The sequence below is a fragment of the Lepidothrix coronata genome, unplaced genomic scaffold (assembly GCF_001604755.1).
Source record: "Lepidothrix coronata isolate B3197 unplaced genomic scaffold, Lepidothrix_coronata-1.0 Scaffold26, whole genome shotgun sequence".
Classification (NCBI taxonomy): Eukaryota; Metazoa; Chordata; class Aves; order Passeriformes; family Pipridae; genus Lepidothrix; species Lepidothrix coronata.
In genome coordinates this window covers 980,675-1,007,679 of record NW_016690206.1, presented here as the reverse complement: position 1 = coordinate 1,007,679, position 27,005 = coordinate 980,675, and the positions used below count along the sequence as shown (strand labels likewise).

Genomic DNA, 27,005 nt, shown 5'->3' with positions numbered 1-27,005 from the left:
CAAGACAAATATATATAAAACTAGAATATGGGGAATCTAGTATGATCTAGTGGCTCTACATCAAATCTCTAGTGACCAGGATCATGATCCAATGGAATAGAAATTTTCCAAACAAAAAAAAACTTACTTCCCCATGGTAAACTAATTTGTCATCAAAGTGGAGTTGTGTTTTCCCCACTAGATAGAAAACCTTTGAGCTCAAAATTTAAAATATACCATGTTTTATTCTGGGGCAATTCCATTCGGATATCATGCAGGACTAAGCTGTGGTTACTGAATTTAAAATGAGTTCTTATTTTGTGGATGTAATAAGAAAAATTATTTCAAGAGTACCAGACCGATATTTAACTACATAGTTAAATACTTCAGTAAATGCATAGTTAGGCACTTGGCTGTGGCAGACATTTCCTTGATATTTGTCTGCACTTGAATTAAAGTCTTGAGTTTTACAATCTCAGTCACAGTGGAACCTTCTGTTGTAGCTTTTGTTGTATGTAAGTAAAATGGTTCTTCATAGAATGCTAAAAGAGACAATATAACACACTGTCAGATGCTGTAGACCGTAGAAGTGTCTTACAGAAATCTTGGGGAAAAGAAGGTATTGACTGTAAAGAAATGTATCTGCTGACTTGTTCAGTATCTGTGTTAAAGTGCAAAAATTGTATTTTTTTTCTCCTTCAGAGTAGAATAATCAAATTTAATAGTACTATGTAGTAAAACTACTTAGTAAATATGTTGTTTAGTTTTAGTTAGTCCTGTGAGAAGCAGAGAGTAGGACTGGATCCTTTGTCCTTTCCAACTTAAGATATTCTATGGTTCTGCAGTAATTCTGATCTCATTAATTTGGAAATATCACTGGAGGAAATATTATTCATTTATAGATGAATCTGCCAATAACATGTACTTTGTATAAAAAATAAAAATGTTTTAATAAGAAAAGTTGGTGTTAAAGTCTTATCTGGAAACTAGGTAGTTTTCATGTCATATTTCAAATAGAAATTGTCACAGAAAAAAACAAAACTAAAAACCCTACCAAAACTGGTGTGATTTAGAGCTGAATAGATGTAAAAAAGAAGTTAGAAGAAAATTTGTGTCCTGGGAGAGCCTTCCATGTGGGATAAAACATCTGTCACAATTTTAAGATAGAAATAGGTATGACCATTTGTGAGGGCAGAGGTCCAAAATTGTACGTCCTTCTCAAGTCTGTTCCAACAGTTATAGCCTTCCATGTGTTGTATGTGATTTTTGACACAATAGTCAAACTGTAAAAATTCTTCACTTAATAGAAGAAACAGGATGGAGTTATATCTGCAATGATGTCTATGTCTTGATTTTTTTTTTATTTTCTTGATTTCTTTTCTTAGTAAAGATGAATAAATATTGGAGTCATAGCTGAAAAGCGCTCAGTTAACAGGGTCACGGTGCTGCCTAATAAATATGAGAAAAAATCAGGGTTGTGTTTAAATTTAAAAAGCCTGTGACAACTTTCTTTTTAACTTTTTTTTCCTTATTGTTTTAGTCAGAGAAATATCTTTCTTAAGATGAACTTCCCATTTTCTTATGGGATTTATAGGAATCCCTGCCAAGTATACAGCATATACTCAGGGGCAATTCCTAGTTTTAAAGAAATTGCTGGAGTGTGTAATATTGTTTTATTGGAAAAGACATATAAGAAAGTTCTCCTTACACATTTTAGGATCATGAGAGAAATCTGAAATTGAGTGGGATTTTAGTGCTATACTGCCAGAACAGTTGGTGGAGCTACTAGTGACAAGGATAAAGCATTGGGATCCTCACGGTAGTTAGATACTTCATGTTGATCTTATGATTTTAGGATGTATAAATATACATGCATCCAAGAAAAGACAGGGAACTAAATTTTCCCTTATGTCCTGCCTTCAGCATATCAAAGTTTAAAACTAGTTTTCTTATTCTAAACTTTGAATATATGCTTTGGAAACCAAAAACTTGCTCATTTTCTTTACTCATTTTTCGAAAAGAGATTTTTGAGAACCTGCTGCAAGTGAGAGAGGTCAAATGATTAGTCATCCACAAATCCTTATTAGCTATCTATAAGCATTGATTCAGCATCACAGTCTTTGAAGCAAAAAAGAAGAGGAACGTATATCATAATACAGAGGAATTTCTGCTTGTTTAAATTAATTTAGAAATGTAAGTGACTAGTGTATTGATGAGGATAGTACAGAAGACAGATGTTCTCCTATGTAACACTTGGTCTGTTTCAAATCGAAATGGAAGGTTCTAAAAATCCCATACTTCGTACATGCATATGCATAAGCATGAAATGTTCCGATACGTTTGGTGTCAATATAAAAAACTGAAGCAATTTATTTGAAAAATGTCAAAGCAGGACATTCTTAATTCTAATACTTTCCTATATTCCTATTTTTCAGTAAAATGAATTTTCAGAACAGTAGTACCAAGTTTTGTGAATATTTATTTTGATGAAAATGTATATTTAAATTATATCAGTTTCTTTTATCCAAATGCCTCCACAAATTTGTGTTACAATGTGTATAAGTTGTGGTTAATTTCAACATACCATGCTGCAGTTTCCAAAAAAAAGATCTGTTTCAAACTGTATCATTTTAAGGAAAAAAGCACTGATGAACTAAAACAGACTTGTATTTTTAGTCAGCTTGTCCAAAATCTACACTTCTGATGGAAAGGAACTTACAGTGCAAAACTGTGTTAAAATAATTTAAAATATTATTCTCTGTGGATAGATCTACTAATTTATGTGTGATTTGTTTTCAGAATAGAATGGAAACAATGACATAAGCTACATGAAAATTTCCATTTTGTATGTAATAATGGCTAAATGGTTTCACCAAAAAAATGCATAGAAAGTAATCTTAAAGTACAGGAAAAGTAGTGTTCTGGAAACCATTTTTTACATTATCTGAAGCTCTGGGGGTCAAAAAGCTTGAGATCATACTGCACAGAAAATTGTCTAGAAGAGCAAGGCTCTACTTAAGATGCTTTGCTTTACTAGCTATTGTATGTTTAAAATTTACCCAGAAGCAACATTTGATCATGCTATGGTATATTTTCTTACTGGTTATAGCAACCACTCACTTTAATAGTCCAAAACAAGTTAAGCTAAAACCTTAGTTCCTTGAAAATATAATGTTTATAAATTTTCATAGTTCTCTATTTCAATGAAACTCACTCCAGTCTATCAATGTCTTTTATGTACTAGTGTGCTCAGAACTAGACCCAGCACTTCAGATTTGACTTCATGAATGGTGAGCAGAGAAGGATCCTCTCCCTTGACCTGCTGGCAATGCATTTCATAATACAGCCTGGAAAGCTGTTGGCCTTGTTTGCTGCGAGAACACATTGCTGGCTCATGTCCAACTTGAGGACCACCCCAGATCATTTTCTGAAAGGCTCCTTCCCAGCTAGACTGTCCACAGCATGTGCTGATTCCCTAGCATAGGACTTAACATTTCCCTTTATTGAATTCCATGATGTTTCTGTCAGCCTGTGATCAAAGAAATTATCAGGGCCTAATTTAAAGGCATCATCATAGGTGAAAAATGTCCCCTAACTGAAACTGAGCCCACAGTATTGACTGTCCCTACTTTTATTTTAATCTTTGCTTCTGCATGTATAATTAACTAAATGTGAAAAAAAATTTCTGATAGTGATAGATAATAATGGATAGAATTTTAGGCTTATTCAATTTTGATTTTCTCTCTGTACTGTAGTCGAACCAATTAAAAGCCTATCTTTTAGTTTACAGACAATTATTAGTTAAGTCATGCTTAGGAACATAAATCTACATGATTGACATATATTAAATACAAAAGTATCTTTTTTGAGATTTGTCAAATAAGAAAATTTAGCTTTTGGGTAGTTTAAAGAAGTATGTTATAAGAAGGTAATAAGAAATTACCTTTTGTTAAAAAACAATTTGTGTCTTATTCAGTGGAATAAGAGTTCCCATTCATTACTTTTTCTTTTAAATAGCTATTTAAGCAGTTACAATATGTGAGAAAACACTGGTATTTTGGCAATGTATATTTGGGCTAGAAGTGTTTTATAAATTAGATTAATTATTTGGTAATATAATAATTGATTCAATAAATAATATTTTGATTTCTCTATAACCTCAAGCAAATTGATTTTCTAGCAGCATCTGGCATTGTGTTTTATATATATATGACACAAACGACTAAAGACAGCTTAAGAGAAAGGCTATGCCCAGCCTTTGCTCTTGTTTGAACAAGCTAATTCTGATGATTTGTTTGTTTGTTTGTTTTCTTTCCCTCACAGGAGTCATCAGGACTGCCTTGCACAACATGGACAGGGAAGCCAGAGAGCATTATTCCGTTGTCATTCAAGCCAAAGATATGGCTGGGCAGGTCGGAGGGCTGTCAGGGTCAACAACTGTAAATATCACACTCACTGATGTCAACGACAATCCACCCAGGTTTCCTCAGAGTATGTACAATTTCAACATATAACTGATTTGAAAATCATTTTGATTTTCAGTGAAGTGAGAAGCTATTAGTGAAATCCAGTTAGCAGTCAAATTCATGGGAAGAAGGCAGCTTGGGAGGTGTTTGGATTCACAAATATTTTTTTAATTTTCCAGTGTTTGCAGATGAACCACAGAGGTGGCGTAGCTAGAATACTGAAACCAGTGAAGACATCTTTCAGTTAACCATTGGATAAGAGTGAGATAGGTGACAAAGGAATACTCTTGTCATATGCGGATTATTCTCCAGTCCATACATCAATTTTTTTCTTCTGTTTCTTTCTCTATACCCAAGTAAACCTTTAAGATCAATTATTACATTACAGATGGGCAAAAGCTGTTTCTCCCTGATGTTGAGCTATGATGGAGTCTGCCTCTATTCTAGTTAAGTGAATTGGTGATGTTGATGTCAAATATTGTTATCACATGTACGTATGAAGATATATACTAGAATACTCTTAGAATATCTTAATATGACCACTATTAAGAAATTAATTTCTATCCAACTTATTGGATGTAGATTGATCTGACACAGTAGCTGGGGTCTTGTAGGAATTCTGAATTCAGTCGACAATTTATTTAAAAATCCTCTGAAATGTAAATACGTTTCCTTTTCATGATGGCTCAGGGCCAAAAAAAATATTGTAATCTGGTCTCAGACGTTGTGTGAGCTGTTGTAGAACATATTGGACTGGTAGCTATAGGTACATCCACTAGGAAATGCATTAAGCTGTTTGAATTAGAAGATTTATAAAGTAGTAGAGACCACAAAGCTCCACGGAAAAACAAAGGTCCCTGGCAATACACATTATATAAAATCTGGCCAAACAGTACGTAGGCTTATTAAAAGTGTTGCAGAAATGAATATTTTTTCTGTGCCTCAGAAGCACATGAAAACATAAAGCCTTTGAAACATGGCCTTAAATAAAATATATTTGTTTTCATGTTCCACAGAATTTTCATTGCATCCATCATTCTATTAAATACTTTCTAACTATTGGAAAGGCGAAAGGTAAGGCCTATCTTTGAACAGATTTAACATCTAAATGAGCTAAAGTAGAAGAAATGTCATAAATTTCCTTCAAACTCAATGGATGCAGAAATGAATCCCTACATATCAGGTATCAAAAACTGGCCTCTTTTATTTTGAATGGAAGGGTCTGGATATCAAACTGACTGGCCAGCAGAAACGTACATGGGTATATATATTTCTTTATTTTTATTATTATTTTTTAAAAATCAAAGAAATATAAAATATTCAAGTTATACTTTATACATTTTAAGGGATTATAATACTTTTGAAAACCACAAAACATCATTTCACATTTAATGAAAACTTTTTATTTAACAGAGAAAAAATATTATTTTAATATTTATTGGTTTTAGCATAAAATATTATTTTAGAACAAGTCTTGTAGAGTACAAGCATTTGCTTTCTTTCCTTACAGAGGATTTCTATACCACAGCTATGAATGACATTGCTTTTTCACTCCGTTTCAAGAAATATATTTTAAGCCCCTTGCAAAAGAACACCAGCTATATGTCAGTAATAGAGAATGAAAGCATAGTTGATCTAAAAAAGGCCATTGTATCATCATGAACTATTACAGTAATACACGAGTCTTGCACTAACAGAAATAACTTCATTGTTTATTTTTCTTCTCTTTTCTTTGTGTGCCATGATTTTCAGTTAAATTTCTCTTCAATTTCCTTATTAGACGGAATGCTAAATGAGACTTACTGAGGCTTGTCACATTCAGAATTGAATTCAAGGGAAGTGCTAACCAAAACTGCACATATCGAGTGTATAACCCTTGGGACAGGCTGAGCCTCAGCTAAACCACAGACTTTCTTTTGGTTAGTTTCTTTTTCTCCGTTACCATACTTTTGAGTTTTGAATCTGGTTCTAACTGTATGAGTACCTTACTTGAGAACATGCTGAGAAGCACATCTGATTGATGCCTTTATTAGCTGTTTTATTTAGAAATATACTTTATTATATGTATTTCAAAGATGGTACCTTTCTGGCTTTGGTAGATCATTGGTCATTAGACATGCATTTGCAGTAGTATATGCAGGATTTTTCCCCCTAAAGAAACCCTTTAAAACCCTACTTAAGACTTAGAAATAAAAGTTGTAAATATGTCTGCTTAAATGCATTTACTTTGTTTTTCTCTGTACCTACTCTAAATATAGCTGACTTTCTTGCAAAGAAATTTCTAAAAAAGAGCTATAGTTTTCTGAAACATCAAAAAATCTAGAAGGAATAGTGTGAAATATGACTGCATAATTTTATCAGTCTGATGGCTGCAGTTCTGACATAGTTGTTAATAAACATTTCTGTAATAAGAAACATAGATGAAAAATTCTGTGTGCAAAACACACTAGTCTGTCTCAAAAGTAGGTAAGGAGTTGCAAAATCAGCAGGAGAATAGCCTGAAACGTCAAATATATTTTGCTCATCAATTAATTCAGTGCATTTTGAATAATACTGATTTCTTTTTCTTCATCATCACGGTTTTCCTTTCTTTAGAGAGATGAGTTATAATGAACTATCTATTTAATGTAAGCTGACAGACAGTGCTCTACATGGGAAGATTTTTGCATCTCTCTGTTCTTGTTAGTTTTACCACTGATGGATCCGTGTGGCTGATGACTAAGGGCCCTAATATCAGTCATAAATTTATTTCAGTAATTTGATAGAAGATGTTCCATCTACTGATGACACTGTTATCAGCCTTGAGTGACATCAAAATATTCTGTATACTTTTCCTTCATTAATTCTTTCTGGTCTTGCTTAAGATTAATAAATTCTGTGTGTTTTGCTTTGTTTAATATGAAGAGATTCTGATTGCATCAAGACCATCACACTAGACAGATGCTTCAACTGACATGCTTTGTACATCAAGTGCTAATTATTATATTCTGGCCAGTGTGTAGGAGATCTGTAGTTATTGTGTTATTATGTAGTTATTGTCTGGAGTCTAATTTGTAGATTGATACATCTAGCTCAGTTTTTCAGGATAAAGCAGGATTTAAACACAAGTCATGGCTTAAAACACTTTTCATATAGCTTGATTGTTGAACCTTGATTGTTTCATGGTAGTATGTAAATATAATGTGAAATTATGTAGATGCATAGTTTGGCCTAGATTTTTACAATGTCATTGTATGAAAAGTACACAGTCATGTAGGGGCCTCTGGTGGTCTAGTGGTTAGGGTGCAGGACTCTCACCGCTGCGACCCGGGTTCGATTCCCAGCCCCCCGGGCAGATGGAGCTCGTCAGCCCTGTAAGGCAATCCATCTAAGAGAAGGTCACTCTAAACAAACCTACGTCCTGAGACCCTCACTGCCACTGTCCAAGCGTGCTTGGCCCCGGCAGATGAACATCAGGATTAAAGGGTGGACTCAGTTCAGCGCACACTGTGTCTCACCTAAAAAATCCACTGCGCAGGCTCGAAGGGTTAATGACCTTTCCCAAATCTTCGCTCGCGAAGACTGGCCATTATTATTATTATTACACAGTCATGTTAAATAGGAATATTGCAGAAGTAGACATTAACTCCGTTCAGTGCTAGGAAGGTGTCTATTATCCAGCCTTGTTAATATGACTCATTAGATAATTATGTGCAAAAGTATCAGTTATTCATTTTCTTTTGAAATTCGTACTCCAGTGTGGTCCTGTCTGTATCCCCAGTTCCACATAGTATATCCAGTTCCTATAATTTCCATATGCACCCATCAGCATCCTCTCACTAGTGGTGACATCCTCTCCTATTGTGGTGACTAGTTCAGAGCTATCTGCCTGCTGTTTTACCGTTTGGATCCTACCAAACGAGATGAGTAAAGCAGAATTTTTTCTAATTTTCTTTTAGCAGGTCTTTCTTTATTCACCCAGTAAGTGCTAAGAGGCTTGTGGAATCATAATGTGTTTTAGGGCTCTGCTCTTTTGTTAGAGTTGTCTGAAACTGGACAAGGGTTAAAGAAAAGTTACTGGAGACTATTGAGTTAAAATAATTACAGAAGTGTTCAGGGCCAGGTTGGATGGTGCTCTGTGCAACCTGGTCTAGTGAAAAGTTGTCCCTGCCCATGGCAGGGGAGTTAAAACCAGATTATCTTTAAGGTCCCTTCAAATCTAAGTCCTTCTATGAGTCTGTGATTGTACCTGACGATGATGAGTCCAATACTGATCCAGTATCCAGGCAGTATTAGAAAGTATTTCATTATAGAAATTATTCTACATTTATTTGTTGCTAATTTATTAAGATTTTTTTTCATTATAATTAGAGGAATGTCTTCTTTGTATTTCACGCTCATCACTTCCTATCTTTGTAACTATTATGTTTTCTTATAATAGTCACACAATTTTACTGCTAAAAAGTATTTTGCTCATCACACATTCTTAAAGGGGGAGATTTGTTCCAATTTTTTGCGGAACAATTAATTAGTTAATTAATTGTCTTTATAAAACATATGCTCAGGTTTCAAAGTGAATGACCAGTGAGTGACATTTCCTTTGTGAGTACAGTTGGTGTACAGTCTCTCTAGACAGTGCTAGAGATCACATCCAGCTGTTAAACTGCCCATTAGCAATGATTATGGAGTGTAGATGTTGTTTTTCCAGTGCTTTTTGCATAGAAAATGCATATTTTGGTATGCAATGCCTACAGGAAGTACTTCTGAAAATCCAGGAAACCCAGTTTTCTTTATCTTTCTGCTTTTACCTATGAGTGGCATAAACAACACACTTTTTACAAGAAGTGAGAACACTTTTAATCTCTGAGAACTAGTCAGAAAGTTCTCAAGAACTTTTAGTTGCTGTCTCTAAAGGCAAAGTGTCATGGAACGTAAACCCTGATTAAAATCTTAATCACAACCATAACTTCTGGTTTACATTGGGATTGTAAAAAGCAGGGGCATGGGGGTGCACAAGTCTTGTTCCAGCCAATGGATTCTATTGCGTTGAAGAAGAATGTTTGTGTTTTTTTTCTAAATTGACCCAAGATTGCTATGTTCTCCAGAGTTTCAAGGCAAACAAATTTTGAAGGATTTGAGTTTTGAAGTTTGTTTTAGTGTTGTATTTGCAAATAAGAAGTAACTTCACTTATGCTTCGAACATTTTTAGAAAGTGCAAAAGCATTGTTTTTGTGTCAGGGAAGAAGAATAAACCACATATACCCCTTAAAAATTTCTTTCTTAGTCTAGTTGTATGAAAGAGATATCAGCATCAAAAAGAATATTCAGATCAAGGACAGTAGATATAAAATTGACTGAGCTGCAGGAATCATAAAAGTTGCTGTATTCATAATAATGATGGATTAAAATTGAATTTGTTATATTAAAAATAAGCATAGTACAGAAAGATGTGACAAATGCCCAAGACATACTGTGAGAAATAGACTTCTTTAAAACTGCAGTCTCAAAAGAGAAATCCAGATTAATCTGTTACGTTTAATGAAAACAAGCAGCTCTGTGAATGCAGAATAACTTTCTCAAACAAAGCCACCAAGGAAGATTGAGCACAATCCACAGCTGGAGCTCCATTTTAGTTTTATCAAAGATGGTAGGCAGTAAAATGTAAGACACACTTTCATAAATGACAGGATCATAAGTTCATGTAAGACTTGAAAAGGCAATGTGACCTGAAGCCCTGCTTAAAGCAGGTTCAGTTAGACCAAGTTACTAAGAGCCTTGTCTAGTAAAGTGTTAAAAGGTCCTTTTCACATCCTTTTCTGGAAAACTGCTTTATAATGGGCTGGCCCCAGCATGTACTGATGAATGGCATTATTTCTCCTCTGGTGCCATCACTGAGTGTCATGAGGTTTGTGTCAGCCCATTTCTCCAGCATGCCCAAGTCCCTTTGGACAGCAGCCCTGCCCTCCAGCATAGTAACCAGTTTTTTCCAAGATGGTATTGTCCCCACGCAACCCATTATTCAGGTGATTAATTACCAAATCAAATATTTTTGGCCACAGTTTTGATTCCTGTAAAACTGCTTTTTAATTGGAATTTTGTTCTCATAATCATCAGGCTTCAAGCTTGGCTCACTGTTCCTTATTCTCATATCTCATCAGTTTGGTTCATGAATGAATATTTAGGTAGTGAGTTCAAGGAAAACTTTCTTCACATAGCACTTTGATATACATTTTGGATACAGTGGTATTATTTTAAGTTAAAACAATGAGACGCTGAATTTATCAGTTTACTAGTAGATAGAAAAAGGCATTAGCATATGAGCTGTGGTAAACACATCTCTTGGTTCATCACCAAGCAGTATTTATCCTCATGTTGTTAAACTATACCTTGGATAAAAAAGTAACAAGAAGGCCAGATACTTGCTTATTTCTCTATTACTTCAGTATTATACCTCTTCTCCCTTCCTTTGTTAAGTAAGGTAATTCCTACTGTTCAAGAAGAAATTATAACCTATAAAAGTAAGCCAAAATTATCAACAAAATAGATTAATGAATGAAATAAATTGAATAATATGCTTATTGATTTTCATTAAATACTGTCATAATTCTTTCTTTGAGAGGTTCAGACAGAGAAATCACTTTTCTGAGAGTAAAAAACAGCATTGCAGGTTGCCTGTAGACTAACTGAAATGAAAGTAAATTGTTCTAAAGATAAACAAATTGTTTCTGTACTATTTTTACAGATAATATAATTATTATATTTACTATATTACTATAATGACAGATAAGCCATAAAGTTTATTAAAAGATGAAGATCACATATATGCATTTGAAAAATGTTTCAATTTTCATAGATTAAAGTCCTGCAAAGTGGTATAACTGTCCTATACAGTACATTATCTGGAAAGGAATATTAATTTCCACATTTCATGAGAATGCATCTGAATGAATGTTATAAAAATTGAGAACCAAATCAAACTGTAGATTCTTCACCCATAAAAAACTGGGCAACTCCTCTAGAAAAAATTAGACCATCCCAAAGAAATTTCTGTTTTACAACAGCTCCTGGAAGTCTGTGATGCTGGAAGGAACAATTTGTTCAACTTGGGCAGATTTGGCGGAACACTTTTGGTGTAGACTGATGATTCCTGATCCCCAGGGATGCCATCTTCCCAATGACTTTTTTTACAGGGTTGAGACAGACTCATAGCTTACAATACAGAATCATAAGAATCACAGCATACACGTCCCGCATTTTATAATGATTATCAAACTTCCTTTATCCAATGCCCAAGAAAACGTTCAAAGAATCACAGAATATGCTGAGTTGGAAGGGATCCATCAGGATCATCGAGTCCAGCTCCTAGCCCTTCACAGGACCATCCTAAAGAATCACACCATGTGCCTGAGAGTGTTGTCCAAACACTGAACTCTGTCACGCTTGGTGCTGTGACCACTTCCCTGGGGAGCCTGTTCCAGTGATCAATTGAGCCTTTAGTTGGTTCCTCTTAGTAGGAATAAAGTTTACAGAGATTTAGTGTTTAGTAAGAACATTTCTAATTTTCACCACTAGCCTAAATACATGTCTATAATACAGTTTATCTAACCTTCTCGTTGCTGAATTTTATCCTCTATGTTTGTTGGTTTTAGATAGTGTTTTTATTTATCTATTTGGCTCATGTCTGTACGAGACATCTTCCGGCTGTCTCTGTGAAGTAATGGTTATATACTAGTTGGAAGACATTTCTGACCTTGTGATCTAACATTTTTTATTTTTTTAACAGTTTTCTTTTAACTCCATTTACTTCTTTGAAAATTTCAGTTCTACAAATACTGACAGATAATTAATGAGTCATTTCAAATATTTGTTTTGCTTGAAGTTTTAGTATTTAAGAATGTTTCAAGCTGGTATCAGTAAAATGATTTTCTGAAACAGATGGCTAACACTTGGGGTGTGATTATAAAGCAGAGTGGAGTGTCATGCAGATATATTTGAACTAGCTATAAACTATTTGGAAGTCTCCAATTAGTTCACCCTGTCATATGAGATATAACACATCCAGTTACTGAAGTGTCTTGATTATATAACATATCCTTAATGGCCTCAACCTTTCCCTTTTTGGAAATAATTAATCAGAGCAAAAGTGTCAAAAGAATACATTTTGCATGTGTTCTAACAATAAGTAAATTATCCCATTACTATAATTTTATGTAGGAAATAAAGCAACTAGCAATACAAAAATATCAGTTGACATCATCTGTAAGTACAAAGCATGGCAGCTCATTTATTTGGAAATTTGTGTAGGTGGTTTTTATATGCATATCAAAGAATTGCATCAAAGTATTAACTATATGTTTTCATTAAACTCAGTAATTCTCCCGTTACATCAGTGTTGGTATTTTATTTTTTGCATGGCAAATCATACTTTTTGTCTTGTTCTGCAGGACATTTCTTATTTTCCTTGAGATTTCCCTTATGAATGATAACTTATTTTTTGTTTTCCTAGGAAAACTCTCTTTCCTTTTGGACTAACAAAGTTTAATGCTCTCATCCATCCTTCTCACACTACTATTTGTTTATAAGTATTATGGACTAGTATTACACAAATAATAGGTTTAGGAATCTTCTGTCTGTGTCTATAAAGTTAGCCATATTTTTAGTGATGACATCCATTCAATTTACAACTGCACATTCTGTAGATTCATAATTTCTTCAGCCAGCCAGTGGTTGGTTTCTGCCATAATTCAGGTTTAACCTCTGAAGTCAATGTAAATTTTGCCTTTCTTTCTCTACATGTTTACCAAGAGCACCTCCGCAGTCATGCTAGCTGGTTTAAACTCAGCAAAATGTAACAACATGTTAGATTTCATATATCCACTTTCAAATCTGCTTTTCTGCTGTCCTGCAACTCAGTTTTGCTCTACTACGCTCTCTACCACAGAATGCCTAAGAGGAACATAAAAGACACTTTGTAGAGTTTCAGAAGATGTGTAATAACAGAAGTTATTTTGCTCTCTTTTCTGTGTTGGTGGTTGGACTGTAATCTAAACTCCTCAGACTGTTAAAAAGGCATTTGTATCGGCATTGTTTAGGTAGGGAATAAGGTTGATGTGCACACCTATTGGATGTATGTTCTCATTTTCAGTGCTGGTAGTTTTCAGAATCACAATGGTAACATTATTGGAGAAAAATTCTTTAAGCTGTTGTTTTTTGTCGCCCCTTAGAACATTATCAACTGTATGTTCCCGAGTCAGCTCAAGTTGGATCAGCAGTTGGCAAAATCAAAGCAAATGATGCAGACACTGGTTCCAATGCAGACATGAAGTACACAATTATAAATGGCGATGGCTCTGGGGTATTCTCCATATCTACTGACAAAGAAACAAGGGAAGGAATTCTTTCCCTCAAGAAGGTAAGCCATAGACTTTGGAAGTTTCCTGTGTATGTAATTAAAATATAATTATGAGTGCTAAATAAGCAGACATCACAACAAAAATATTTTACTCTGTAAACCTATAGAGTCATGAACTTCAACAAAGTAAGCTTCTCCATATTGTTCCCAGAGACACTTAATCTTTTCAGGAAAGGCAGGAAGAAAAGAAATTCAAGGAAAGAAACAGTTATTTAAACCCTCTGTGTTTTTTAATGGTGTTATCTAATATTTATAATACTCTGATTTATAAAAACCTTATTGAATTTTAATTAAGATAGCTCACTTTTTCTGAGTGATAGTTTTGTACATTAAATTTCTTTGGAAGAAGTAAAATTTGGATGAAAGTTGTACTGTTGTCCCCAAACTGCTTGAATATTGACATAGAAAATTTTTCTGTGGTAATGATGTGTAATTCAGTTTTCATAGACTGTTATTCTTTGATTTACTTGAAAGTTAACATCTAAATGGTCCAGTATTGTGATAAAGACCTTAAATGTTACTGGTCAAGTAATCATACAGTTATCATTTATATGAATTCCCTCTATTTGTCCCAGTCTTTTTAAACCATTATTTATCAATTTTTCTTGTCTTTTAATTTCATTCTTAACTGAATTCAATACATAAATCTAATTCCGTAGATAATTTCATCTCCATATTAAGTCCTCTGAACTAGGATCATGGTGGACATTTCTTGAAGTGTCTGCCAACTTATGCTAATATTATATGACTAGATTTAAATTTAATTTTATAATAACCCAGGGATATGGGTTATTATATTTAAGATTTTTTAAAAAACCTTTCCAACAAACGAAAATTTATTGATTTCAGTTTTCACTTGGAGTAACAAATGTCAATTAACAATTCTTATGTGGACTTGTTACTGTCTTGTACACATCAATTATATCCATATAGCCTAAAAAGTAAAAGTGATTATGTATTTGCTAGTACATATTCTGGGGTTTACTGATGGTTAGAGGAATGAAATCCAGAGAAAATGCAAGAAAAGACATTAAATAAAAACTATCATAACGTATGTTTGGGTTTATATTGCTTCTGAACAGATATATATATATTTATGCACATTTTTATATAGCATCTTAAAAATAGTTTATAACTAAAGAAAATGTTATTTTTATAATTTATGATGATTTAAAAAGGGCTTCTGTCTCTTCCAGTATCTTAAAAATCTTTAACTCAGTGTTTCTTATAAAGGTTGTGTAATACCTGCTTCTTTCAACCACAAAAATGTAAACCTGGTGACCCTGATGTAGCTAATGCCATAGTCTGTTATTTCTTCTTCAAAATGAGCACTGTACTCTATTTAAAAGTTCATTATGGCTACTGTTCGTTAACTACAACATTTATACATATTGAGAACATGAAGCAGAAAGAAAAAACATGAAAGACACATAAAAATGTGTTAAATCACATTTCTTACTGCTTTCGGCAGACAAAATAGCTTCAGAGAAATTTTCACTACGTTTCAGAATACGACAAAAGCATATGTTGCCTATTCTTATACATACACTACAGTGATTTGAATCATTTTCCCATCAAGAAAAGAAGGGGTACATTTTGCTTAGGTAATGTTATGTTCCAATTGAGCAGAAATTCAGCTCTTAAAGCTACATAAATTGGTGTGAATACCTCAATTACTTCCTCAGATATAATATTCCATTTTACAGTTCAAAAAAGTGATCTTTTTTCTTTTTTTTTTTTTACATTCAGATTCTGTATGCAATTTAATAAGTATTTTATATTCTGTGTGCTGCAATTTCTTTTGATTTAGATTTGGTTTCAAGCTGAATTTGTTTGATAGTCTACCCATGTCAGACCCACGTGCTGAAGCCACAAGCTTAACCAAGAGTATTACTTTTATATTTGAGAATCCAAGAGTTCACCCACTAAATTTTTGCAGAGCCTTTGGTTCTTAATACCTTGAGATAGCCTAAAGAGAAAAATGCTCCACAGGTTTTCCCAGGACAGGCTTTTAATTTTAGGAGAAAATAAGGATTTTGGCAAAGGTTTAAAAGGGGTAATAAACAACCAAGGTACAGCATTCCACAAGGCACCAACCCAGCACATGTCAACCCAAAAACTTAGCAGAATCCAACCTACTGGTTTTAAGTTACCCAAAAGAGATTAAGAAAACAGTAAAGAAAGAGATTAAGAGAAGAAACAGGAGTAAAGAAAGAGAGAGAAAGGAGATTATGAAAAGATATTTAGAGAAAAATAGCTACTACCGAAAAATCCTGCAGAAGTCCTGCTCCACATGGCAATGGCAGGTTGAGAGAGAAAGGGCAAGATGGAAACCACATGCTGCTGTAATTATGTGGTTTGGCCACCATGGCCACCCCTGCCAGGCAGGACATCCAGCTTACTGACCACTCCAGACCAGAGTGAGGGTGGTGCAGTCAGAGGCTGGGTTAGGACTTGCAGGGGTGGTGGCGTGGGTGGGCTCCCAGGCTGCCCTTTTGACTGACAGCTACTCCATGTGAGTTCCGTGTGAGTTCCGTGTGCCCTGCCCCACAAACACACGGCTTGGTTCCAACCCAATAATAAAATAATACTTTTACTGATCCAGTGTCTCACAACCCAAAACAGATAAGCTCAACTAAGAACAGAACTGGTTTTGTTTTGTATATCAGATGTCGGTACCTTCTGTAACAGAGAAATAGAATGATTTGTGCTCTAGTATTCTCTAGAAGAATTTACGGTAGGAACACCAGAAAAGGCAGAAATAAATAGGTTATTTTGTCTAACAATCTGAAATCCTCCTCAAACCTTTTAAAACCTCACTTGAGGTTCTGATGCAAAAATCAAATTTCTCAGCCTACAGGTAGGCTTTTCAACAGGCACACTATGGCTGTGAGACTTGGAAGTAATATTTTTTGATCTCATTCTGGGATGACCCAAAACATCCAGTACTTTTATTATTTTCCCTATTGACAAACCTGTGGAGCCATTCTTCAGTCTAAAAATCCTTCCATGAAGGTTTGATTACAAACTGTCATTTGACATTTGGTGTGAAAATCATAACATACAATAAATTCATACTGAAGTTACGTGGATAATTGTCATAGAAAGGCATTATTTTTTGGGAAAATAAGAAACATAAAAATTCTTGTTTTTTTCATCTAAAATATAATTTTTTTGCCTTATTTCTGGGGAAAAGTTAATGTTTTAAGTAAATATAGAAATGATTTATATATCTAGAGAAACAGGACAATTCTGCCTCTCACCTTATAGCTACAGCTAATTATTAAGATGTTATGGGAAGAAGAGAAAGCAAATGAAAGCAAAAAACTGCTTTAGCTATGGTTGAAATGTCAGCGTTTTCTGATTATCTGAGTGGATTATTCCCATATTCTTGGAAAAAAGAGGGGCAATAGTCTGATTGAATAACTACATAAAAGAAGAAAACAAGACTTTGTGTTATTACAAGAGTCTCTTTCTGCATGTGTTTTCTAAGAGAAATTAATCTCTGTATACAAATTAATTCAGTCATTGTCATTATAAACTTAATTTTCTAAAAAGACATCATAGTTACAAGTTGTAAACCTGTTTAATCTTAGAATATATATGCTGCGGAGCAATGCAAATTGCTATTTAATATTTCCCTGCTCATAAGAAAAATAAATCATAAATTAATGTACATCTGAGTTAGAATTTACTAAACTTTTGTTTCTTTATGAATTGGTTTAATCAAGTAGCATACTTAGCTCTTTTTTCTTATAGTAGTAGATTTACTATGCTGTGGTTAATTTCTATGCCTTTAAAATTTTTATTTTTACATTTGGAAAAGGGAGACAGAGAATGTAAGCGTCAAAAAAAGTCTCATACTATTAGAGTTAAGAAAATGAATTAACTGTCCTTCAGTACACAGAGAAGAAATCAAAGAAATATATAAAACATATATAAATCCTGACCAATTATTTTTCTTATACATCATCAGTCAAATTTATTGTAGATTTTATCTACAAAATATGCACTGACATTGACAAGTCATACACTGAGTTTCTCATTTGTCCTGCCAAAAATACTACTCTCTTTGGGGTGATAGGAAATACCAGTTTAGCCTTGGATGAAAGCTTCGATGCTTGTACTGAGTTTTTTTTAAGATAGGTTGTCAGGTCCACACAGAATGATCAGAATTATGTTGGTAGTACTGGAATTCTGCCATGCCATAATGTTGTAAAAATTGCAATTCTAAAAGAGAAAAATAAAAAAAAAGATTCCATGCATATGCAATTTCTTTTAATGTTATACCTGTGTTTTGAGACTGTTGGAAACTCGGTGATATAATATATACCTATATAAACTGCCTGCTTTGTCAAGTATAATAAAAAATATTAACCTACCTGTACTTTTTATAAATTGGCTGAAGTCATAAATTTGTAACACAAAAAGTATTGAGGTCTTTATTATTAAGAATAAATGCTTTTGCCCAACATAGAAGCACATAATGATCTGAAATCTGCCTTAGGACTGCCTGGAACTGAGCTGGTATTTTTAAAGCCTTTTAATTAATAATTAGAACTAACAGGCAATATATAGAAAAAAATTACTTCTTAAATGAAGTTCTTGATGGACTGTCTATGAAATGTAGTCAATTACTTTAGTGAGACTGAAGAAACCAACCCAAAATAGTTGTGGTTCTGTAAATATGACTTCTAGTAAAAACATTGACTAGCTCTATATCTGCTAATGAGCTTCATTACTTCTCTACTTTTAAGTTAAATATCCTTTTTAGTCCCCTCTACTACACTGGGAGAGTTGGGAGTCAGGTGTGTCATGTTTACCTTACGTCTTGAATAAGACAGTGCATTAGCATGCTGATGTAGGATTAAAATAAATATATAAAGTCAGTAAAATTAGTTCATAATAATCTGAAAACTAGAGAAACTGTAGATAAAATTTTCACATGTGTGAAATGGGAGTCCTAAGAAAGGAAGTATCCATGCTGTGTGACATACAAATTAGATTCCCAGCTTCTTCTCTCCTAGTAGAGAGGTAGGATTCATCATAGGAATACATTAATTTAAATACAGGGTAATGATAAAACGGCAAAGGTGTTCCTGGTGTATGGTACAGCTGGGGATGTGCCTCTAGAGAGTTTTACTGCACATTAGGCTCTGTAGAAGGCATATCCCCAGCTACAGACTTCCATTCCATCCATGATGGATTGTGCAGTACAGCAGTACATGGTCGGACTGGCTGAAATCTTGTCTCTCTTGTTACTGGAGATGAATTGAAAAGAAAATGGTCTAGAATATAGAGATGCATTTTTCTGATTAGAAAAGCACACAAGCTCATGTTTAGGCTATTCTTACACAGACAAAGAATCCTAGATTCATTAAGGTTGGAAAAGACCTCCAAGATCATCCAATCCAACCTTTGACTGATCATCACCATGCCACCTTAACTGTAGCATTAAATCCCATGTCTAGCTGTTTCTTGAACACTTCCAGGGATGGTGACTTCCTATTGGCAGTCCCTCCCAATACTTAACCACCCTATCAGTAAAGAAATTTTTCCTAATATCCAACCTGAACCTCCCTTGATGCAGCTTGAGAATGTGTCCAGATCCTTCTGCAGAATCTTCCCTCCCTCCGGCAGATCAATACTCACGCCCAACTTAGCGTCATCTGTGAACTGACTGAAGGTGCACTCGATCCCCTTCTCCAAATCATTGATATAGATATTAAACAGGACTGGCTCCAATACTGAACCTTGAGGAACCCCACTAATAACCAACCACCAAGTGGATGTAGCACCATTCACCACTACTCTGTGGCCCTGGCCATCCAACCAGTTTTTAACCTATCAAAGAGCACACCTTTTTAAGTCATGGGCTGCCAGCTTCTCCAGGAAAATGCTGTGGGAGACAATATCAAAGGTTTTACTGAAGTCCAGATGGCCTACATCCACAGCCTTTACCTCCACTGGATGGGTCACCTGGTCATAAAAGTTCATCTCTCTTATAGTAACTGAGTGTTTTCCTGCAAGAAGTTGCTTTTTTCAGTCGCAGATTTAAGAGATGGCCAAAAGAATTTTAGTATTGCTGTTACTGTCGATTAAACTTTTTAGTTAAAAATGCGAAGTTAATTCAATTCAGGATATATCAGTCTCTGCCTTTTTCTGGATTTAGAATTTACTGATTAAAATCAAAGGGTGATAAAATCCAGAAATGTTGCATTGTCAGGGAAGAAGAATCTGAGGCTCATTCTGAATCTTGAGTTATTTCTAAAACTGGTACCTTGTCCAATATTCTGTTGTAAAGAAAAACTGAATCCATCCTGCTTCATGTAAGTCATTCTACTTAGAAGGCATGGCAGTGGCTGCGAGAATGTCAAAGAATATTGTCCCCTTCCAGTAACATGAAAAAATGTTGTTTAAGTTAAGCAGAAAAGATGTGGTTAACCTGATAGCAGACTAAACTGAAAAACAGAATAGCACTGATAAATCTTTGCTTTTTTTCTGCTGACAGCCTCTCAACTATGAAAAAAAGAAATCATATACTCTTAATATAGAAGGAGCAAATACTCACCTTGATTTCCGCTTTTCGCACTTGGGACCTTTCAAAGATGTAACAATGCTGAAGATCATTGTTGGCGATGTGGATGAACCTCCGCTCTTCACTATGCCTTCCTATGTCATGGAAGTTTATGAAAATGCAAAGATTGGGACTCCTGTTGGCACAGTAACGGCACAAGATCCTGATGCTGCAAACAGTTTAGTGAGGTATAGTAAGTCCAAATTACATGAGACCGAATTTCACAATCTAAAGGTTTAATGAGATCTGGGATGTCTGAAGACTATTTATTTTAGTACATAAATGGGAATATAGGTCATAACAGTGCCATGATCAGTCTGTATGGGTTTAATAACGTAATGTTCTACCTTTCGGTTTGCACTAAAATTCCCATCTAGTAATTGGTCTGAGCAAAGGTCTGAAGTGCCAGTCAGTATCTTGCCACTAGTTGCAAATCTGTTAAGGATCATAGCACTGTTTTTCCCTTTGGCTCTCTGCACACTTGCTGCACTGTAGTTGTCCCCGGTGCTTATGGAAGACAGAGACAAGCAGGATTATTTCTGCAAAGCTTTGGTTGAGGGCGAACCCATTGTATGCTTCAGCTTTAGTGGATTATCAAAAGAATAGATTAGGTGTAATAATGAACCTCACTGATGTTGCTAGGGGTATGTCATCTCCAATTGCGAGGTCTAGGGCAAAGAGAAGTGCCGGGAAACAAGCACTTGCAGCATAAGGTACATAATTTGAAAGCTAAATGAATATGTAATATACTAGTGTAGTGAATTGACCTTGGCTGGTTGCCAGGTGCCAACCCAGCCTCTCTGTCACTCCCCTTCCCAGCTGGACAGGGGAGAGAGCAAGATGGAAAGCAACTCGTGGGTTGGGATAAGGCAGTTTATTAAAACATAAGCAAAGCAAAAGCTTGCGCATGCAAGAGCGAAGCAGAAGATAACATGGTTTATTCTCTACTTCACATCAGCAGCGATGGTCGGCCACCTCCAAGAAGCAGGGCTTCAGCGCGTGTAATGGTTCCTCAGCAGGCAGCCGCTGGAGACAATGAATGCCCCCCTTCCTGCTCCTTGCCTTAGCTTTTATATCTTAGCTGATGTCATATGGTATGGAACATCCCTTTAGTCAGTTTGGGTCAGCTGGCCTACTTGAGTCCCCTCCCAAGACATTGCCCTCGATTGAGGAAGGAATGTTAAAGTGCTGATGCTGTGCTCAGCAGTAGCCAAAACACCGGTGTGTTACCAACACCCTTCTAGCTGCCAATGCAAAGCACAGCAATGTGAGGGATACTATGCAGAAATGAAAACCATCTCAGCCAGACCCAATACAACTAGTAAGGAAATATTTTGATAGTATGTCAAATTTTTTATATTCTCAAAGTAAATTTTCTCATTAAAAGGTAAAAAAAGAAAAAGAAAGAAAGATTTCTGTGCTGGTGCTCTAGCCAAAATACTTATTATAAGAGAACTGGCTTGGGAATAGATCATGATTTGAACTAAGAAACTGGAATCAAGCTGGAAATACCCACACAGCAAGCTCGAAATGCATTGGTGCTAAAAGCATATATACATGCTAATTTGACTTCTAAATTTAAGAACATTTTGATTTAATTTTGAACTATCAGGAATTGGGGGTTTAATATGTTACTGATTTAAAGTTTTCAGTTACGTGTTTTCATCTATAACATGATCTAACCATATTTTTTAATGGCTTCATTTGTGGACTGAGTTATTTTCTAAACTGGCATACAGTGCCAGAAGTTTGTGGAGCAATACATGAATTTTATGTCTTGAAGGTGGTAGTAGATTTAAAATTTAAAAAATAATCTTCATGAAAACATATTTTATGCTATTCCTTTTTATGACATAATGGTATAGCCTTTGTAGAAATCATATGATTATATACTCGGAAAACAGTTTTTCTTAAGGTAATTGGACATTTTTATTCTCCTGACTGAATTGAAATCTGCTGGGTACATGCAACAGTCTTGGTAAGATGAAACCATTTTTTCAGAACAATGAAAACATCAGGTTTTTATGGTTCTCTTGTGCTAATAGTCTAAGATTCAAAGTGTTTTGTGTCAGAGAATCAATATATGCAATTTCTTAGTGGCAAACTATTGCCTTTGAAAAATTGCGACTATGGTATTTGTGTCTAAATGATAAATAAAATTTTTTTTTCTAAAAATAACTACCAAGTGCCTGCAGCTTTAATACTATAATTCTGAAGCAACTAGCACAGTCAGAGAGGTTAGCCATCATGGTAGTTTGGAGTAGGAAGGGCAAGTGCAGATTTGACTAGTTCCTCAATAATTCAACTGTCTGCGGCCCAGAAGCATTTTATCTAGAAAGAAGTAAGACAACTGTGATAAAAGGGAAGAAGCAGCAGTTTGTACAAAGCCTGGGAAGGCCAGAAGTAGATTTTCTGAGTGAAACAGGCAGTAATTTCGAGGTAGAGGGGTCAGAAGGAAAAATATTTTCAAATATTTTACTTTTTGTATGTGCCTCTTTTTTTCCAAACATGAATTTGTAACCAGTGATTGACAACAAAATATTGTATCCATAATATTCATATAATTGAGGGGAAAAATGTCCTTATCTTTGTCTATCCTATTTTCCCCTCCATTGGCATTTATTTTTGCTTTTTTCCCTCCATCATTCTCTGTTTTAATAAGGAAAAAAATACAGTGCTAGCAAAACATACCAAATCATGAAGTTCTGAAAGAAGCCAGTCTTCAGTTACATGTTGTTGGGGTTTGTCAAGAACAGCAGCAGCTCAGATATCCTTGACATATCATTATATTGTGACCGGGTCCACTCTCTAGCCACGCTTTATCCATCTTGGTGGAACTGATAGTGAATGTCATTTGTAAGAATGTGAGCTTTTTATGAAGATGCTGATTCTCTAAGGCCTGAATTAATACTCTGGTTCATGGGACTCTAAAAAGACACCAGGCTGGTGTGCCCTCAAGTTTTCCTTGAGCCTTCTCTTGCAGGAGGAGGAAGATTGGTCTGGGAACAGGCAACTTTAATCCACTTTCCCTTAACTTCACACAAACAGTGACACGGTGCAGAAGGGTTTTGTATTGCTTCAAGATTTGGCTGCATCTGGGGAAACTATGGGTTGGAAGTGGTGCATGACTTGACAAGCAGGACAGACTGTGCAGGCTGAGCTGCTGCTCTACATGGAGGCAGGGTCTTGCTTCACTCATAGCCATGAGGAAAAAAGCAACTTGGAGGAAGCTGCATGTCTCAGAAACATCCACACAGTGCACTTATGTCCTTCTGTGATGGTTTGCAAGAAATGTCTCCAATATTTGTCCGAAACCCCGATGAGTCCGAAAGATAGTCAGAGGGTAACAAGGTCATGTTTCTCCCTTATTTCCAAACAATTCATAGGTCATTGAAAATAAAAACAGTGATTAGAAAAACAAAACCAGGAAAATTCAATGCAACTTTCTTAGAAAGCAGAGATCACATTCTCCAGGGAAGATAAGTGCAGATAGGACTTGCACTGCTGATCTGTGTACAGCAGGGGAGTAACAGAATAGAACTTCCTCAGCCAAATGGCTCAGATACATCTCCAATGCTGTGAAGGTATAGGACAAGATACAGAGCAGTGATTTGCTTATCAGTCTTTCCTAATTCACTTGTGCATCCTTTCCACTTTAGGAGGACACTCGTTGCTGTGTGTGTGACTGATGAAGCATTAAGCACACACAGTTGCAATCGTATCACTTTGCTGTTCAGCTGCTAAAAGAGATACAGTGCTGTGATTTTTTCACTGCCCAATTAATTAACAGTTTATTTTGATGGCAGGAACAATTCTTATATACAGAATAATGATTGGAGGAGTAGTTAAAGTAATTAACTTTGCTGAAGAGAAATCTTTTTCAAGAGGTTATTCGAACTAAACCCGAAAATGAATAGCAACCTCTATTGTTATCAGTAAAGAGGGAGACAAAGTGGTTTTTTTCTTTATTTCCTCCCTGCAATTTCATAAAAATAATTTTGATTTCATCTTGCTCCTGAGCTGAGCAGTCTTCAGAGGGCACTGACTTTGTGCCAGTGCTTGTACTGGTGTTTTAATTTTTAAAGCTCAGCAAAAACCCCTCTGTAATAACAAAGATGATTAATAGAGGTGTTTGTGTTTTGGTTTTTTGTTTTGTTTTGGGTTTTTTGGCTTGTTTGTTTGGGGTTTTTTATTCAGTATTTATCTGATTGGCAATTTGTACTTTTTTAAAGGACTTTCCTTTTTACATTGATTTTTTTTCTTTAAATAGATAGAAATGCATTTTCAAGGAAATTTATTGAAATGTTATATTTTGGAATAAGAGATTGTTATTCCATTGAAATACAGAAAGCAAGTTTAATAATAGAAATCATAATAAAGAAATATATTAAAACTTTATAATGTAATAATTTTAAAGATTTTTTAATTAGTTTGAAAATCAGCTAATTAATTAAATTGTTTTCTAAATCAACACAAAACATCATTCATTCACAGGTATTTCTACCTTGTTGGAACATTTATGAGAAACTAATCCCCTTTCATTGCATTGTGTCAAGTATTCTGCTTCCACACCCATATCTTTTGTTTTTTGAAAAGGTCAGGATTAAGTAATGTTTTATAGTAATATCTGATGTGCAAGTGGGTCTTGAAAATTTCCCATAAAATATTACTATTAAATGCCCTAGTTATAATTTTATTTTAATCTATTATTCTTTTTAAATCCCTCCATACCTATTTTGAAATTATCTTTTTTCTTCCTGAAACCATACACAGAAAACTTGCACGGAGATTATGGGTGAAAACAGCTTTTAATTAACAAGTCACTTACGTGCATTGAGGGTAGCCCTAGGCTGCTAGTAGTGCCTCAGGGCTGCAGCAGTGCCTATTGAAAGCCTGCCATCCTCCTGTAGGTGATTCCTGGGTGGCGAGTCCGTCCAACCACAGTGCATACTCCAAGTGATTCTTGAAGCTTTCCAACTGCATCTAGTCTGTTTTCAGTGGAATGATTTTCAGAAACATAATGTTGCAACTATTCCCCAAACCACCTCTAAGTTAGTCATTCAGAAAAGAGAAAAGGCGTAGATCTAAGATCATGATACTTTCTGAAATTCTGATATAATAATGAAAATACCTCTGTGACGTAGACCAGTTCCCTCATATTAAGCTTGATCTCAGTTTGATATTGTACTATGAGGAACTGAAAATCTTTATTAACACTGTACCCTTGAAAGGGTGGTGTTTGAGAACATGCTGTTATAGAAGTACTGTAACATCATTCCTTTGGCTGCTGCTGTGCAATTTTTGTCATGCAGCAGTACAGGAGGCAAACAGAGGTACTGTTTTGAGCACTAATGATAGGACCTCTGTCCCCTCTGGTCATTTTTTACTCACAATTATTATGTTTAACTTATGTTGTTTGCATTTCTGGGAAGAAATGTTCTCTTCCCAGTATTTAACAGAAAATATCTGATGAATGGGCTAAGGCTACTGATCAGCACTCTGCCTGTGACAGTAGGGTCAACTGATAAAAGCATCTTCCCTTTTCAGAATTTCTACAATGGCTTGCTTAAAAATCAAGCCACTGTATTTTGTTGAGTCCTTGGAAGATTGATGCATTACATTAATACATTGGAATTCAAGTAAATTTTGTGTTGGAATCTAGTTAAGTTGTAACATATATCTTACTATAATGAATTTTATTCACAAGAGTTGATTAGCTATAGGAAAGAGAAGTCAGAAAAAGCTATTGTTTTGGTTTTCTTTGATTTGGGTTTGAAGGGTTTTTTTTAATTTTTGTGCTAAAATTAATTTATTTTTTTTTTGGTGGTAAAATTTGAATGTTAATTTTTTGCTAAGTTGAGGAAGAATGCAAGTCCAGTCTCAGCCCTGATTCTGGCTTCCCACTTTTTAAAGTGTCACATGGTATTGCCTTATAATGGATGATATATCGTAATGGTTATAATACATATGTATACTAATGAGTACGAAAATTTGCTTCCCAACACCACACCTGGTATCTTGAATCTCTAATAAATACATAGTTCCCTTGCCCTACTTTGATTTAAATTGACAGTCTTCTCTTTCTTTCAAAAAGAATACTGAAAAATTAATAAATTACAGGTACATATGATTACAACAATTAATGCGGTATAGGAATTTTTCTTCAATTTTCTTCAATTTTCTTCAATTCCTGCATCAGAAAGCAGAGAAACTTATTTTACCTTTTGCTGCATTGTACATAAAAGATGTCCATCTGAAGTTGAATACTTTCTGTCATCAGCCTTTAGAAAGTAATCTTAATTTTCAGGAAATGGTATTTATAGAGGCATGCTTATATAGAGTAAAGGACACACACAGGGTGTTTCAGGTATTCCTATTATTATTTCTAAAGCCTTAAAGACATAAAGTGTTGTGGAAGATTTAGGTTTCAGACTGTTTTTCTGATATAAAGTTTATATTTACTAGAGGTAGAATAAGACGTGAACTTGCAATTCAAACTCAGTCATGCAAATTTATTTTGAAAGATATCATCATATTACATGAAGAGAGGTGCAGGTGAGAACTGCATGAGTGGATCAAGGGAGGGGTGGAA

The 27,005-nt window shown here is 34.9% G+C and overlaps 1 protein-coding gene across 9 annotated transcripts in view; it reads left to right on the top strand.

Moving 5' to 3' along the window:
- The window catches only part of CDH18 (cadherin 18), a 486,743-nt gene that overhangs the window by 412,295 nt on the left and 47,443 nt on the right, over positions 1-27,005 (top strand). For all 9 annotated transcript variants that reach the window (XM_017809411.1, XM_017809412.1, XM_017809409.1 and 6 more), the window contains 3 exons: positions 4,303-4,470; positions 13,649-13,836; positions 20,348-20,601. In XM_017809411.1, the coding sequence (XP_017664900.1) occupies positions 4,303-4,470; positions 13,649-13,836; positions 20,348-20,601 (610 nt within the window). The remainder of the gene's footprint in view (positions 1-4,302; positions 4,471-13,648; positions 13,837-20,347; positions 20,602-27,005) is intronic.